At 38.6% G+C, this 17,659-nt stretch overlaps 1 protein-coding gene across 1 annotated transcript in view; it reads right to left on the bottom strand.

Moving 5' to 3' along the window:
* ARHGAP42 (Rho GTPase activating protein 42) overlaps positions 1-17,659 on the bottom strand; it is a 204,912-nt gene that overhangs the window by 25,920 nt on the left and 161,333 nt on the right. Inside the window, exons 11-16 of the mRNA XM_042457785.1 lie at positions 15,430-15,508; positions 14,327-14,366; positions 9,559-9,621; positions 7,859-7,933; positions 3,699-3,783; positions 2,441-2,499 (exon numbers count right to left, since the gene is read on the bottom strand). Of these exons, the coding sequence (XP_042313719.1) occupies positions 2,441-2,499; positions 3,699-3,783; positions 7,859-7,933; positions 9,559-9,621; positions 14,327-14,366; positions 15,430-15,508 (401 nt within the window). The remainder of the gene's footprint in view (positions 1-2,440; positions 2,500-3,698; positions 3,784-7,858; positions 7,934-9,558; positions 9,622-14,326; positions 14,367-15,429; positions 15,509-17,659) is intronic.

The following is a 17,659-nucleotide window of genomic DNA, read 5'->3' as shown; positions in this document are numbered from 1 at the left end:
CAAGAATGCAGTTCAGGATGGACAGGAGGTTCTCAAAAGGTAGATAATGAAGGCACAATTTCAAACTGTTCCAACAAGGAGAAAAAAATAGGAGGTGTCTAAAGAAACAAGGATGGATGACTAAAGAACTTTCAACAGAGCTAAGTTGAATTAACAAAGTTTAAATGGGACATGTATAAGAAATAGAAAAAGGCGGAAATCACCAAAGAGGAATTCAAAGAAATAGCGAGCACATGTGGAGGTAAAGTCAGAAAAGCTTAAAGCGCAGAATGAGCTCAGGCTTGTTAGAGGGGTTAAGAACAATAAAAGGGGCTTTTGGGGTTATGTCCATAGCAAAAGGAAGAAGAAGGAAATGGCAGGGCCACTACATGGGGAAGATGGCAAAATACTAACAGAAGACAGAGAAAAGGCAGAAATACTCAACACGTTCTTTGCCTCAATTTTCTCACAAAAGGAAAAGAGTGCTCAAACTGAAGAAAATGGAGCAGAGGACACAATAGGGGAAATGCAGCACAGAATAAGTAGAGAGGTAGTATGGGAATATCTGATGAATCTAAACAAATTTGAGTCTCCAGGACCAGATGAACTACATCCAAGCATATTAAAAGAACTGGCAAATGTAATCTCAGAACCATTGGCAATAATCTTTGAGAACTCCTGAAGAACAGAAGCCCCAGCAGACTGGAGAAGGGCAAAGGTTGTCTCTATCTTTAAAAAGGGTACAAAAGAGGATCCCAACAATTACAGTATTGCCCAGTTAGTATGACATCAATACCAGGAAAGATTCTAGAGCAGCTCATTAAACAGAGAGTCTGCAAACATTTAGAAGGGAATACCATCATCACAAAAAGTCAACCTGGGTTTCTGAGAAACAAGTCACGACAAACTAATTTGATCTCTTTTTATGATAAAATTACCAATTTGGTTAGATGAAGTGAATGTGGTAAACATAGCATATCTTGATTTCAGTAAGGCCTTTGGCAAGGTCTCCCATGATATTCTTGCGAACAAGATAGTAAAATGTCATATGCGTGCACACTATATGCGGCTTTCAGCATATGCTGAAAGCCGCGAGGGAGTGCACGGGGCGCAAGGGACAGCGTGTCCCATTAAGGTTAATGGGGCGTGCGCTCGTGGCATGCACGTGCCGCCACACCACCACACCATGCACAAGCCCCATTATTTTCAATGGGGCTTGAGCATACGTGTGTTTTTTTACGCGGGGAGGGTCCAGAATGGATCCCCCGTGTAAAAAAGGGGCCCAGGATACCTAAAGGACCGCCTCTCCCTGTACATACCACCCTGGCCCAATTCAGGAAGGACCTGAAAACCTTCCTGTTCCAACAGGCATTCCCCGATTAAAATCCTGTGGGCCTCCCTCCTCTTCCGTGGCCAAGAGGTTGGGCTATGGGGCTTTTTCGCCTGTTATTTTTATTGTTGTAGATGGCTTTTGATACATTGTATTTTAATGTTTTATGTATGGATGTTTTTAACTTAAATAATAAATAATAAAGTTTTTATTTATATCCCGCTCCTTCCTGCGATCAGGGCGGCTTACAACAAGGTAAAAACAGCACTACATGAAGCATTAAAATACAAAAAATACATTAAAATACAATTACATCAGCCCTCCATTCAAACAATAAAAATAACAGGCAAAAAAGCCCCATAACCCAACCTCTTGGCCACGAAAGAGGAGGGAGGCCCACAGGATTTTAATTAACTTTGTTGTAAGCCGCCCTGATCGCAGGAAGGAGCGGGATAGAAATAAAAACTTTATTATTTATTATTATTATTACACTGTACAACTGTTAGGTGGATTAGTAATTGCTTGACAGTTGAACCCAAAGGGTCTTCCACAATGGCTCCTCTTCATCCTGGAGAGAAGTGAGTAGTGGAGTGTCACAGGGTTCTGTCCTGGGCCCAGTGCTATTCAACATCTTTATCAATGACTTGGATAAAATAATAGAGGACATATTTATCAAATTTGCAGATGACACCAAGTGGCTAATAACCCAGAGAAGAGGATCAATATTCATATGTAGGCTCATATGGAAGAATTTCTAAACTTGGATTAGAACAATATTTGGCTTTATAGATAATCATCAGCATTTTTCAGGGAGGCGTATGCTTCCTATTCCTGGCTCTGATTAACAATCTGCCTTCAGTTCTTTGGACCAGCTGGATCTTCCAAGCATTTTTCAAATGCAACACCCCCCCCCTCCCCCCATACAGTGCATGGGAAAAAAGTGCCTTGGGTTGCTTGGATTTAGCAGCTCTTTAGCCAGTAAACAGTCTGACAAGGATTTGCACTCACTCTTTTCCACAACATTTTTACTAGGCACTCTGAGTCCCAGTTCTGGGAAAAGAGAGGTATACAAATAATAATAATAATAATAATAATAATAATAATAATAATAATAATAATAATAATACTTACTAACTGCAACAATAAACTCCTTGTGCAACTTGAAGGTCATCAGTGGCTCTGCAAGACACCTGGATAAAATATTATAGAAGGAGATGGTAATATTGCTTTGTACAATTTGGTAAAAACTACCTAACTTATTCTCTCACTAAAGTTGCATCCCAAACTAATAGAGATATAAATCAGAAATATCACCAATGAAGGAGAAATAGCAAATGAAGATGCTCTATTGGATTTAAATATATAGCATAAGAACAGAGCAAATTTGGCATCAGTTTCAAAAATCACCTTTTGTTAGAGGGACAATAATTCCATTAAAATTGCATGAGCGAAAAAAGGGAGTTTATTTCTCCAGTAGATATGTCACTTCTTGATTAAATTAAGTCTTATGCTACACAAATTTCTGGTAAATTGACGTGCTTCCTTTGCTCAGGCTTCAGTCTTAATCATGCTTGCCTGAATGTTAAAAAACCATAACACCAAATAGCAAAAATCAAGGGGAAGATGATCACAAATGACCATGACATCACTTTCTGTTTTGGGTAATTGCAGATGTGAGACCCATGGGAGGTTGGGAGGACATTAAAATAGCCCTCCAACCTTCTAAATGAAAGGGTCTGTGGAAGTATAATGACAGCTGTACTGCAGAAATAATCCAGTCTGACACCATTTTAACAGCCATGGCTCAATGCTATGGAATTCTGGGAACTGTAGTTTTGTGAGACATTTAGCCTTCTCTGTCAGAATTCTTGTGCCACAACAAACTGCAATTCCCAGAACTCCATAGCATTAAGCCATGGCAGTTAAAGTGATGAATTATTTCTGCAGTTTAGATGTAGTCATACTGTCCGTACTTTTATTTCATTTTTATAATAAATTTAGGACTTCCAAGCAGCTTTTCAAATGAAGATGTATCTTCAGTCTTAGGCAATTTTTTTTTACAGGATTTATAAAGAAAATGCTAGGAGTCATGGTTGTGTTTATTCTGATAATAACAAATTAGAAAACCATGCTGCACGGTTCTGATTTAAAAAAAAAATAGTATATTACATAGATTTACTCTGCAGTGCTGTGAATACTGGATATCAGTTTACAAATTAAACATGCCCATTTAAAATGGAGGGCTTTCTGGTACATGATAACAAAGACTAATAGCTGCTTATGCATTTTACAATGTTATATTTATTACAATGGGACTCAAAAAGTATAAGACAGAATGCTGGTAAACAGGCAGGGAATCTGAACTTTGGAACTGACACAACTTACTTACCTGAGGTAGTTCTTTAGTCCACTTGTTATAGTTTTATTGTCCCAAATTTCTAAATCAATGTCCATGTCAGGAGGAGATTTAGGAGCTATTAAGCAGACAGGCAGAGAGAGAAAGATTGAGAGAGACTGCAATAAGGCATGACTCAATTGCTTTTTGTAGAAAGTAATAAATTAGAAGAGTAGGCTGTGCCATAAAGTTATGATGTCTAATATAACTGTCCTGGTACTTAATGGAAGAGTGCGCATTATGCATGGTTTTATCAAAAGCATCAGGCTTTTAGGACTGTATTTGCAGTTTCAGTAAGTGGAATATTAGAGGACTTTCTTTACAATTGTGAAGGTTCTAAGTTCAATCCCCACATTTCTAGACAGAGCAACTTGAGGTAGCAGAGCTGGAAAAAAGATGTCTATTGTCACTTTGGGACTAGTTCAGCTTCCTTTTGATAGGGGAAAGCACCCATGAAGCATATGTGGGCAGTGGCACCCCAGTCCCCACTGGATGATAAGGATGGAAACCCTTCCACCTTGCACTGCCTAGCTGTGCCTGCCATTGGTTTTGCCTAATGGATCATATCTGTGCTTGCTGTTCTTTGATTAAAGTTTATATATTAGGTGTATATCAAAATACACGTGAAAGGACTATAAAATAAATAAAAAGATGAAACGGATACTTGCTATAGTTTTTATTGGAACTTCTGGTAGGTGTTAAAATGATAATTGCAGAGTACCTGTTTTGATTATAATTGGAGCTTATTGGTAAAAAGTCAGGTATGCATGAAAATGCATGCTTCCCAATGTTTCATACAGTATTTTAGATTACATTATGCCTAAATCATGTACCACAACATTTTACTGGTGAGTACATTTAAGCTAGAGAAGAGCAGTTTGATTGGGCTTTATGGGATTTCTCATTTGGTTCCTAGAATAGTTACTGATCCTCAGAGCACTTTGGATAGTTTCTTCTACTGGGAATAGAAACAAGAGAAAACTTCTCTTCCATTTTCCTCATTCTATGTAACTAAGGTTTTCACTGAGTTCTCTTCTAATGCAAGTGAGGAAATCAGAGAGCCTTCTAGAAACTGCTGAATTGTAACTCCCAACATTCCTCAACATGACCTATGCTAGCTGGTACTGTTTATGTAACCCCAATGAATCAATAGAGTGGCCCAGTGGTTGGGAAGACCCTAAAGAAAGAGGTGTTTCTTACTAGTCCAGTTCAGAAAGAGAGAGGGAGAAGAGCATCAATTGTCAGAGACAAGGATTAGGTTGGCAATGGATTGGATGAGGGAAAATAGACTTAAGATGAATCCAAATAAAACGGAGGTACTCATGATAGGTAACCCCAATCCGGGTATGGAGATAAGTTCGCCAGTTCTAGATGGGGTCACACGTCCCCTGAAAGACTGCGTCCGCAGCTGGGGGTGCTCCTGGATTCGTCGCTTCAACTGTCTTCTCAGATTGATGCGACAGCCAGGAGTGCCTGTTATCAGCTTCGGCTGATATGCCAGTTGCGTCCCTACCTGGAGCAGCGGGACCTAGAAACGGTCGTACATGCTCTAGTAACCTCTCATCTTGATTTCTGCAATGCGCTCTACATGGGGCAACCTTTGTGCCACGTCCGGAAGCTCCAATTGATACAAAACATAGCAGCCAGACTGGTCGCTGGAAAATCCAAGTTTGACCATATTACACCTATTTTAAAATCACTACATTGGCTGCCTATTAGCTTCCAGGCACAGTACAAGGTGTTGGATATCACATATAAAGCCCTACATGGCCTGGGTCCGGTCTACTTGAAGGAACACCTCCTCCCATACAATCCTTCCCGCACACTCCGATCCTCCGGGAAAAACCTCTTACAATCTAGAAAAACCAGATTGGCGGTGACCTCCCGAAGGTCCTTCTCTGTCACCGCTCCAAAAACTTGGAATGACCTGCCGGAAGAGATCTGCCAATTATCCTCACTTGAGGCTTTTAAAAAGGAGACAAAAACCTTTCTCTTCCGGCAGGCCTTCCCTGATTGATAATGTCCAGAAACAATTGAATCCCCCTCCTTTTCTTATTTTTCTTATTTGTGGTTTGTTTGTTTTTTAATTTGATGTATTGTTATGTACTTTTTAACCATCTTTTATTGTTTAATTTTATAGTTGGGAGGGAGGGTTGGGTCGGGGTCTTGTGGGGCTTGTTGTTTTTATTGTTGTATATTGTATTAACTTTGCTGTTACCCGCCTTGATCCTCAAAGCGGAAGAGGCAGGATATAAATAAATATTTATTATTTATTATAGGTCCTTTTCATCTTGAATTAGGTAGTAAGCTTTTCAATTATGTAGTTACGAAGGAACAAAAGGATAAATTCCTTCTGGTGAGATTTCTATGATATATTTCCACCTATTTTGAATGTTTAATTTTGGGCTTTAAGGTTCAAGGCTGTAATGCTGATAGGCAGCACATGTAGAAGAATCTTGCATTAGTCCTGCACTAGTACCTCAGTGGATGCATGAAACTTTGAATATATGTTTGATTTAGTATAAAACTTGTTATGTAGCAGTGGTAGTTGTTTTAAAAATTTAGGACTTAAATTTATGACTGTATTTGTAGCTCCATTTATAACGGGCCTCACAAAACCAGAAAGAGGTACTCTTGAAACTGCAGTCCAGCAAAAACTGGAAGGCCACACAATTCCCACTCCTGCTCTGATGAATACATTTGTATGCATATAGGTTGGTCCTTCCTGAGTCTTGACTTGCACAAGAAAGGAGATTGAGGAATTGAGGTATACAGATGGAAAGGTTCTACCAAATTCACTGCTACTGTTCACATTACGTTAGGAGAGGTTTAGCAAGTCCTATAGCAAACAGATGGCAAAATCTGATATTTTTGCTTTCTTCAGTCTTTGGACTTTCTCAAGTTCCCTTTGGTTACAAATATAAAGAAATTCGTGCACTTTTGCAAATTCTTTGAAAAAGGACTGAACTGAAATTCTCTACCATTTGTACTGTCAAAATTGGCAAGCTACTGTTATTCCCAGCATGCAGAGGACCATGTTATAGCTCCCTACTGCCTGCATGTTAAAAATGAGGTCTCTCTCCAGGAGAAAAAAAGAAGTGTTAATCCAAATCCATCACCACCAACAGGTAGAGATTTACACACAGACTTACAGAATTTAAGTATTCATAGCCCTGGGCCTAGATGGACAGTTTCTATTTCTCCCTTACTGGAAAATTTTAAGAGTCAAATTCTTTTCATTGCAGATATAAATAAATGTGTGAATTTTGGTATATTCTTATAAAAACAAAATAAAATGAAGCTGATATCCATCTCTACCTTTGGCTGCATCTATTTTTGAAATTGTATGCACTGTTGATATATTGTACTATTACTTGGATCATAGAGTTTTAATGATGTAAAACCGCTTTGATCGGAAGGAAAAGTGGTATACAAATAAAAGTTTTATTATTATTTATTATAATCTCTTCTTGCAAAGAAGCAGGGGCCCTGCCACACTACACAATTATAATGCTATGATTTCACTTTAAATGCAATGGCAGCTTCCTATGTTATGGGGTAAGAATTAAGGGAAGAATATTTAGAAAACTCAGCCAGAGAGTTTTAATACTTCACCAAATCTAAAAACCTCTGTATTTTATATTATCCACAGGGAGCCCTGGTAGCACAGTGGTTAAATGCTCGTACTGCAGCCATTCACAGCCATACGGTTGTGAGTTCGATCCCAGGCAGGGTTCCAGGGTTGACTCAGCCTAGCATCCTTCCATAGGTCGCTAAATTGAGTACCCAGCTTGTTGGGGACAATTAGCTTACACATTGTAAACTGCTTAGGAGTGCTTAAGTGCACTGACAAGCAGTATAGAAATTTACTTGCTATTGCTATTTGCTATGTTGCCATGATATTTTAAGTGGGACCATAGTGCTGTAACTGTATAATGTAACCAGGTGACAAGTCTTATATACAAAGCCAGGATTCCTGGCCCTTTTGTTGCTGCTTACTGTGAAACACTCCTGCCCCCCCCCCCCACTTAAAAAATTAAAGGTTTGAGCCATTTAAAATCCACATTGCATATAGCTGCACATAAAAGATTAAAATATTACAGTAATTCTCTATGTCTTACTCACAAAACACCAAGGTCCACAGCCACACTTACAAAATACAGTGTTCATCAGCTTCTGAACTTTGGAATTCACACCACCTATTCTGTACAACCCCAAGATTGTGATACCTTCAAAGACAAAAAATGACAATGAGGTAATGAGACTTTGCACTCAATGTCAGTTTGTTTCTCAGTTCAGGCATTCAAAATATCTGCATCTGCTTCCTCCTCTGCAGGAACTGTCTCAACTAATGTCAACATAGGCTTCTCTGTCTTTTCTCTTTTCTTATGCTGCTTACATAAGGAGTTGTGCTGTGAAGGTGGTAACCTTACACACACATAATTGGGCAGTAATCTATTAAACACTGGCTGGGGTTGGATTAAGTCACAAATGGACAGATATACTTGGGCTGCACAGCTGTAAACACAGTCACATTTATTGGGAACATCTTCCATGAAATATAGTGAGATATGTCTCCAAGCAAACATGCACAGCACTGGGTATGCAGTAATATAACACATACAATATTATTTTGGTAATCATATTTTCCATTTAAAAACCTAATCATGTTTACACATCAGCATGCTACTGGGCAAACTTCAGCTTGTTGCTGACGGTATACCTAACAGAGTGAAGCAACCTTCTGAGGCGTGTATGAGATAATACACTTGCAAAACTGTGGCCTGACTGAAAAATGATACAGAAAGTGTTTGTGTGTGTGTGGCTTCAAGTAGCCTGTTAACTGGCTCATCAAAGGAATGTTATTTGAGCACAAATAGTCAGCAATGCAGATAATGCTTGACATATTTCCATTTACTTTGTGTGTGCATGAGCCTTCAAGCCTCCTGTCAACTTATGGTAATGCCATGAATTTCATAGGGTCTTCTTAGCCAAGGAATACTGAGTTGTGATTTGCCAGTTTCTTCCTCTGAAATATAGCCTACAGCACCTGAGATTCATTGGTGGTGTCTTATTTAAGTACTAACCATGCCTGACCCTGCTTAGCTTCCAGGATTAGACAGGATCTGGCATTTAGGCTTTATACAAAAAGTACACAAAAAGTGTAGCCATGTGACCAAGTGTTTCATTTATGCCACACAGTCTCAATTATGCATATCGTATTAGCACAACAGCAGTTTTCTGGGTGTTCACAAATTGATTCAAGGCATGTTGGTTTAAATAAATGATTTATACCTCTAAATGTTTTGGATTTCAGTTCTCAAAACACCTTACCACTGGTCATAGTGTCTAGGGCTCCGAGGGCCTGAAATCCTCTGAAGGAGCATAGGTTGAGAACTAATTGTACAAACAACCTGAATATGCATCACACCAAATGGGTATGTGCATACACTACAACATCTCCAAATTTGGCACCACGTTGTACAGTACGCCCACGTCACACGTAGGTGTGACTTAAGCAGCTTTCAGCATATGTTGAAAGCTATGCCGGAAGAAGGCTCGCCGAGTCCTAGAAAGGGTAATGGCACATGTGCCATGCCACAGGCCATCTTTAATGAGGCTCGAGCATATGTGGAATTCCCCTTATGCAGGGTGTGTGTGCCTTGCATAACGGAAGGGCCCACTGTATCAATTTCTACCAGTATCTATCACATAAGTAGTGGGACTTGTTTCAATCAAGTTTACCCAGGTCTGACACAAAAGGTCATCTGTGTAATGCACCCTTATATCATAAATAAATAAATAAAAATATAAATATTTTTCTAAAGCAACAAGGTTGCAACTCACTACATACCTCTGTTCTCCACAGAGTGAATGCATTTTCTTACAAAATTGAAGCCAGCTTCATTTAGGAACACTATCAAAGGGTTAAAAATAACATGCAGAACTATCAGTATTAATCAATGTCCAATAAGCAAACCAGAATGCCAAATTCATGGCAACCCAAGTTATCACAATATTGACAACATATGTGTTGAAATCAAATGAATTAAATAAAGAACATTATTTAGAGGAAATAAAACCGTCCAGAATGAAAGAAAAAACAGTGGCAAGTATTTGTTTAGTATTATTGATGTCATAAACCAGTCATTCAACATCACAAATTTTGGATTCTGTGTTTATGGTTATTACACACCTGCAACAACCCAACTCCTAAACCTACTTTGTCTGCAGTGCAGCCCTGCAACAGAAGAATTTCCAAGATACTGGAGAGTAGGCTGCTGTGCAATGATGCCTCCAGCCCTCTCATGGCAGCAAGGTGCTTTCGGAATGGGCCGGGAGGGGGGTGCTGCTGAAAAGGTAGGTTTTGGTGGTAGCTTTAGTAGATGTAACTATGACAACATAGCTCCACTGTTGTAGCTATGTCACCTAATGAAAGATCTTGGCTATCATCTTGAAGGCACATACAGTTATCCACTGGGGGTTGGTTGCAGGAGCCATGGATAACAAAATATGTGACTGCTCAAGTCCCATTAAATATTATGGCATAGCACAGTGGTGTGCCTGGTATAAAATGACAAAATCAAGGTTTGCTTTTTGGAATTTATACTTTTTTTGGAATATTTTCAAGCCGTGAATGCTTGAATCCATGAATAAAAAATCCATGGATAAGGAGGGCTGATTGTACATGGACACAGATAGACACGCATCTTATACTATGCAAAGTTCTTTTCCCCAAGTGTAAAAAAAAATGCAATCAGAATTATCCCTAGGTACGGTAAGATCAGTTTGGGTATTTTACACACACACACACACACACACACACACACACACACACACACACACTCAAATACACAGAATTTTCTCATCTTTCTGCTTGATTTCCAAAGTGTCAAAAGATGACAACAATGTACCAATGGTGGCAATACTTTGTGGGAGGACATGGGTCTTCTCTGAGGTAGCAGCCTAGTTATGGAATACGCTTCCATAGAGGACGAATTGGCACCAGTGCTAATGTCATTCTGGGACCAAGTCAGAACATGTATTTTTATTAAAGCCTCCACTAACTAAATTTATCCACTTTGCACATGTGCTATGCTTGGCAATATATGAAATTGGTTCAATTGATTTTAACGTATTTTAAATTGTCTGATTTTAACTGGTAAATGTTTGATATAAGTTTAATCATTTAAAATTATTGCTATTACTTATTGTTTTCAATTGTTTTTATTTTAAGACCCCCTACAATCTTCAGATTCAGTTGGCCCTCTGCATCCATAGATTCAAGCTCCCACAGCTTGAAAATATTCAAAAATATGTACATTTTAAAAAGCAAAGCTTGATTTTGATATTTTATATAAGGGGCACTATTTTGCTATCCTATTGCTTATAATGGGACTTGAGCATCCATGGATTTTGGTATCCACGGGGGGGGGGGGATTTCCTGGAAGCAAACCCCAGTGGATACCAAGGGCCTACTGTATAGGCTGGGATAAAAATATTTCCATAAAATAAAATAATCAAATAAAAAAGAATAAGACAGCATTTTTGTCCATGCTCTTGTCAGAATACTTGTGTAGATGGCAGTAGAGGCAATGGCAAAGGTAAAATGGTTTTAAGTGGACTACTATGGTGGAAAGGAGGGCAAAGAAAGCTCCCTCTCCAAGGAAAGAAAGATACCCTGCCAGTTTCTCATCTACTTAGGAATGTGCAAGGCTTACTGGATGATGGAGATACCTTCCTCTGCCATCACAGCTAACGTAAGTTATAGATTAAATTTATGTTCCAATTTTAAACAAATCTCACAAGTAAATTACCTTACAAGATTTAATCAACTGAACTGGCATCACAGATGTAGCTCCATCATTGTTCATACTGTATTTATGGGACGTTAGGCATTTCATTCAATTAAAAGTAATAGGAAAACAGGGTAGTAGAAAAGCAAGAATCTAATAGAAGGTAAAGGTTTCCCCCTTCATAAGATTGTCTAGTCATGTCCAACTGTAGGGGGCAGAGCTCATCTTCGTTACTAAGCCGAGGGAGCCAGCATTGTCAAAGATGACTCCAAGATCATGTATGACTAAATGCCAGCATGACTATCCCTTCAAAGTGACACCTATTTATCTACTTGCAGTTTTACATGCTTTCAAACTGCTTGGTTGGCAGAGGCTGGGACTAGTAATGGGAATTCAGACCATCATGTGGTGCTTGGGTCTTGAACTATTAGAAATCTAGTAGGGCTCGCCTTTTTATCATAGCACTCTGCCTGTGGCACTCCCAAAAAGTCCAGGAAATTTTAAAAAATTAAATACAATTTAATACAATTGTATACAATTAAAGATACATTTTAAAAATAGGACACATCTCTTCCAAGAGACCTAACCAGTCAATTTTAAATCATGACTTTTTAATTTGCATATTTTAAAAAATATACTCACATGAGTGCATTTTAATGGTTTTATAGTATTGTATGTTAACTGTTGGTTTTATGCGCTTTCTTTCTTTTGTTAAAATTATGTTTTGTATTTTAACATGTTGTACCCTGCCATGAGCCTTGAGGAGAGGTGAGAAAGAAATAAAATTTATTATTTATTATTATTTTATGTTGACTTGGTTCTGACTTAGAAATAAATCCCACTGCTACTCATCATTTGGTATTTACAGATTCTCCAAATTAATTTAGATATATTCCTGTGTTAACTTAAACCTATACTGGTGATAGATGCACATCACACTAAAACTCTTTCTGTATTATTTGTTATTCTTTTACTAATTCTTCCTGAAGTATCGCTACTGCTCATTTTTAAGTGTTTGCATGCGGCTTGTTATGTGCCATCACATAACTGTTGATTCTCACAGTCCTACAATCGAAAGAAAAGCACTTACTGAAGACTAAAATATCAAAGGAGTTTAAGCATTCTTCCAAACCCATTGCCAAAAAATTATTGGAAGGTGAATGCTAAATTGTGTGCCTGATATTCCTCACATTTCGGTGCACATCGTTGTTTTTAAAAAAATCATACTGCCTGCCTGCATATTTTAAAACTGATCTTGGAAGCCTTGATAATAATACAAACATACTGATGATGAAATGAAGAACAACAATGGAGTGGTGCAGTAAGATTGTTATTGCCTAGATTTTCAGTTGTAGGCTGAGAATTACATCATGATGAGCTATTTGGAACAAATGACATGTCAGGCTAAACTGTACATGACATCCTTGAGCATTCAGAGGAGGGGATAAACATAATAGGTTATTACCAAAAACCATTAAAAATGTATGAAAACAGGGAAACAACATTTGTTATGGTCTTTAATTAGTGCAATAAAGCACTTTTTATGAATTGTTTAAAACTATTTCCATAGACAATTTTTCTAACTGGTTAAATTAAGAAGAACAAAATGTAAACACAACGTTCTTGACATGATTGCAATAATTGGTCATGAGTTTGAAGACCTTCCAGCACTTTAACCTTTCAAACTGATCTATAATTTTATACTCAGAGGGGGGGGGGGGGGACACACAACACATGAACAGTAAAAGTGTGATGTTTCCTACAGTATTTACAAACATCTTACTTACTTCTCTCTTTTCTAGTGAAATGGTGTCCCTTATATAGAACGGAAAATTAAGGTTTGCTATTTGAAATTTATACTTTTTTGGAATATTTTCAAGACGTTGGTGCTTGAATCCATAGATAAAAAATCTAAGTTGGGTATGCTTTGATTGAGAGTTCCTGCATGGTAGGGGGTTGGACTGGATGGCCTTTGTGGTCTCTTCCAACTCTAGGATTCTATGATTCTCTCTATCTCTCACACACACCTTGCCATAAATAACACAACTGTAAACATAATTTCCCTTAAAAATGTACACTGCATTATCAAAGTATCAACAACACATATATTGACCCTGGCACTTTTATAGATACTGTTATTTAAAAGTTTAGACTTGCATCATTTTAACAGATCATGGTAAAATGTACATATAGATGCAGCATAAAAACATGGTGACTTATAAAGATATTTTCGCAATGACAAATAAGATGCTGGTAATAGTGGGAAATGGGGAAACAAAGAGCTGAAACAAACCAGCCCAAAGGGGTGGCATGACTCCATGCCTGAAAGAGCCGCGTGGGTGCCACGGTAACTGCACACCACAGCCACACTCCAACTTCTTTCCAGGGCAAACAGAGGTGGCAAAATGCCACTACTTTTTTAACCAGAAAAATGGTGGCTTTTCCACCACAGTGGCACCTTTTCCGTGCTCCTGCAGTGTGCAGCATGTGAATGCCGTGCTGTTGGAGCACCACAATGCTGCTTGCCATCTGGTCAGGTGGGAAGCAGGATGGCTGCTTCAGGATGGCATGGGGGCATGTGTTATCCATATGCAATGGTCCTACGCTGCCAGAAGGCTGGCATATTGTGCCGGTGTGTACCGGCCCAAAGTTACACAGTAAGATGTTCAGGATTTGAAGAGGTTCTGCCACAGTAGCTGAGGAATTCTGAGAGTTGTAATCTAAAAAACAACAACCACCTTTCCAACTTCTGATGAAGACTCTATATAAGAAACACTGGATAAAAATTCAGACTTAAAAACTACAGATAATTAAAAGTAAACTTACTTTCTTCTTTCTTGCTAATAATAGCTGGCAAAGTATAAATCTAAAAAGGGAAAGGAAAAGAAGTGAATTGTATCAGGCTCTATCACAGTTGTTTTTCTAACTTCCAGGGAGTTCAGGTAGAGCAATCTGATTTTATTACCCTTAGAACTCTATAGAAATAACACAAGTGTAGAATGGGCACAGAGGATCAGTCCCACTGGTATGTGTGTCACATTTTTTAAAAAAACATCTAAATGTATTTTATCCAACCAAGTGCGAATCACCATATCCTGCAGTTGGCTTTATGTGTTCTGTGAAGCACTTCTTCACGGCCATTTTCTTCTGGTGACTCAGTGTCATAATATTATGAAAAGAGACAAAAGAATTTTTCTTCTCTTTCCAGACAGTTTGCAGTATGATACCTCTGTGATATCCTTTCAAAGTAACAAGGTAGCCCCAAATGGATTATCACTTCTTGAAAAGAAGATTCCTCCTTCTGACCATTTTACCAAAGCTTTCACCAATCTCCTCTCTCACCTCCATCTCTATGCAGTTTTTCTAAGAAAATAGCAATCTGAACTTTTTACACCCTCAACAAACATGTTCTTACAAAAAATATGGTGAGCTACAAGACATGCCTTGTTTGTTGTCTTCAAGCTGGAAAAGATGAGAATGTGGGATAGGACATTCTCAATGGTATATCCTATTTACAACCCTCTCTTTTAGGAGAGGTATGATGGCAACATTTCAAAAGTGAAGTCAAAGACTTTCGTGGCCGGCATCCATATTTTTGTGTGTGTGTTTTTTGGGCTATGTAGCCATGTTCTAGAAGAGTTTATTCCTCACACTTCACCTGCATCTGTGGCTAGCATCTTCAGAGAAGATGTAGGCAAAATGTCAGGAATAAACTCTTCTAGAACATGGCCACATAGCCCGAAAAACCCACAAATAAACATTTCAAAACTTTAGTTAATAACCTTAAATATTAAATTAAATATATAACAATGTAGGTTTGTATTTTTTTAATGGGTCAGGTTGAACTGAAATCATATTAAAGGTTTTAAACACTATGTTTATTATTTTGTTCTAAGAACAACTACAATGTTATAGAACAGTTTCCTTACTGGTTCTTTTCCATCCATAGCTTCCAGCCAGAGCTTCCTGTTGGATTCAGAGAAAGCCTGCAGTGTAATGATCCCGTGTCTATTTAGAAAAGAAAACATACAAAGAAGAGAACCCTATTTATTTACTTTTCACAAATTTGAACACTTATTTTAATATGAAAGTGTAAAATGGAAAAGCTGAAAAACTGTTAGGTACTAGAATTAAATTGAATTCTTTTTCTCTATAAAAAGTGTTATCTCATGATGAGAAGTCTCCAAGTGGCATTCTCTAAGGCCAAAAGCAGAATGAATTAAATACAGTGGCAGAGTAAATGAAATAACAAAAACAAAACCCTCAAATTCAAATGGAGACATATGCTGCAGTGTCAAGAAGGCCTTTTCAAGAAAACCAAATTCAAAATAAATAAAAGAAAATAACTTCCATTAAGATGAGTACAATGCATAAAAACATCCCCTATCATTTCAGCCTACTTTTCAAACAGCTGGTGGGAAATGTATTTATCAACAAGCATGTGGGGAAATTTTACCATCACACTGGAGGATAGGCTGCCTATATGCAATTTTATTTATTTATTTATTTGTATCCCGCTCTTCTCCCAGGACTGGGACCCAGAGCAGCAATTGAGGTCTGTGCCTGCCCAAACCAAACAACTCAGAGCCTTCTGGAAATCTGAGATGTTTACAGTGACCCTGGTTGCTCCTCTTATGTACATTCTAACACTAGTCTCTGCTCAGTCCTACTTTGTTTACCACAGTGATTATGTGAACGCACAGGTGAGCTCCTGAAGAACTTCAGTTATAGGTACTGTTACTGTTCTTCATTGTCATGTTCACAGTACACCACATATATGAGGAGAGATCGGTAAACTGACCAGGTAAAACATATGAAGAAGCACTAAGTTGACCAGGTAAAGCAGGTGGAGATGCACCAAGACAATATTCCCATTAGCACAGGTATCAAGGAAATGGTGCTGAATAATTATTTGTGGTTTTATAACTGCTCTGCAAAATTCTAGAAAAGCCATACTTCTTGACAAGTTAGGAGAAGCAGCAGATCTCATAGAGTGAGTGAGGACATGCTCTGGTAAAAGCACTTTAGGCCCTGAGCAGATGGCCCAAGAAAGCACAGGCTGAGCTCATGCTATTCTGGCCTGGATATTCACCCTGGTTGGCCTTTGGGGGCAGTGTGAGGATGGGTGGGTGTTTACCCACCCTCCCTCCATCAACCCGGGAGCCTACTACTGGTGCGTGCTTCCTATCTTTCTTCAATGTTGCTCCTACTGGAAAGCCCCCCCATCACCATGTTTGATACAGAAACATCAAGCACTCTGTTTCCATGTCAGACATGCCAATGGGGGGTTTCCCAGCAGGAGCAACAGTGCAGAAAGGTAAGATGCGTGTGGGGAGCAAATATCTTGGGTTTGCCATGGAGTTTCCAGGAAATGCCACAGCAAACCAGGGGTAAAATTGATCTGTGTTAAGGACTAGATGCATGAGATCCGGCCCAATCCTGGCCCTGGGATTTTGGTCTATGTTGTGCAAACAGGAAAACACGAAGCTAGGGGAAACATGAGCCTTTGGTCCAGTGTGGACAGCTACTTAGCCAGCTAAGCGAAGGGGAGTGTTTTTACCACCCACTTAGCAAATCTGTGTCACAAGTGGGATTGTCAGCGGGCAGAATGTCAAGTGTTTATTTTGGTATGGAATAAAAAAAAATAAGTCAAGCAGTCAAGAAATTATCTTTTAAAACGTTTCTTTCATTAATTGTTTTATTTATAGTTTGTTGATTTTCTCACACAATGTCAAAATGCCATCTGAGAGCAGATTTTTTTTAACCAATGCCACTTTATAAAGTGATGCCAATCAGTGTTGGTCCTATTATGTATTTGTCTATACGATGTTGTACATTATTGAGATCTCATGTTTAAAGCTAAAATCCATGGTTTTTGCATTAATTAAAATGCAGATTTATGGTAAAATGACAGCATACTGAGAGTTTTGAAATAAATTTATTTATGTCTTCTTGGGGTCGAAACAGATGGCCATGAAGGGGCCGCATCAAGCCATCTCAAACGAAGACACCTCAGGACTGCAGCAAACAAACGGCATGGTCCCAAAGACATCCTTTGCCACCAGCCCAAAGAGGAATGAAAAAGATCCAGTATTTGGACAAGTTTTGACTCACCTTAGGCAGCCCAGAACAACCCCCCAGGCAGGTTCCAGGTGCTCA

Source organism: Sceloporus undulatus, chromosome 3 (assembly GCF_019175285.1).
Source record: "Sceloporus undulatus isolate JIND9_A2432 ecotype Alabama chromosome 3, SceUnd_v1.1, whole genome shotgun sequence".
NCBI lineage: Eukaryota > Metazoa > Chordata > Lepidosauria > Squamata > Phrynosomatidae > Sceloporus > Sceloporus undulatus.
This window is presented reverse-complemented; position numbering and strand designations above follow the sequence as displayed.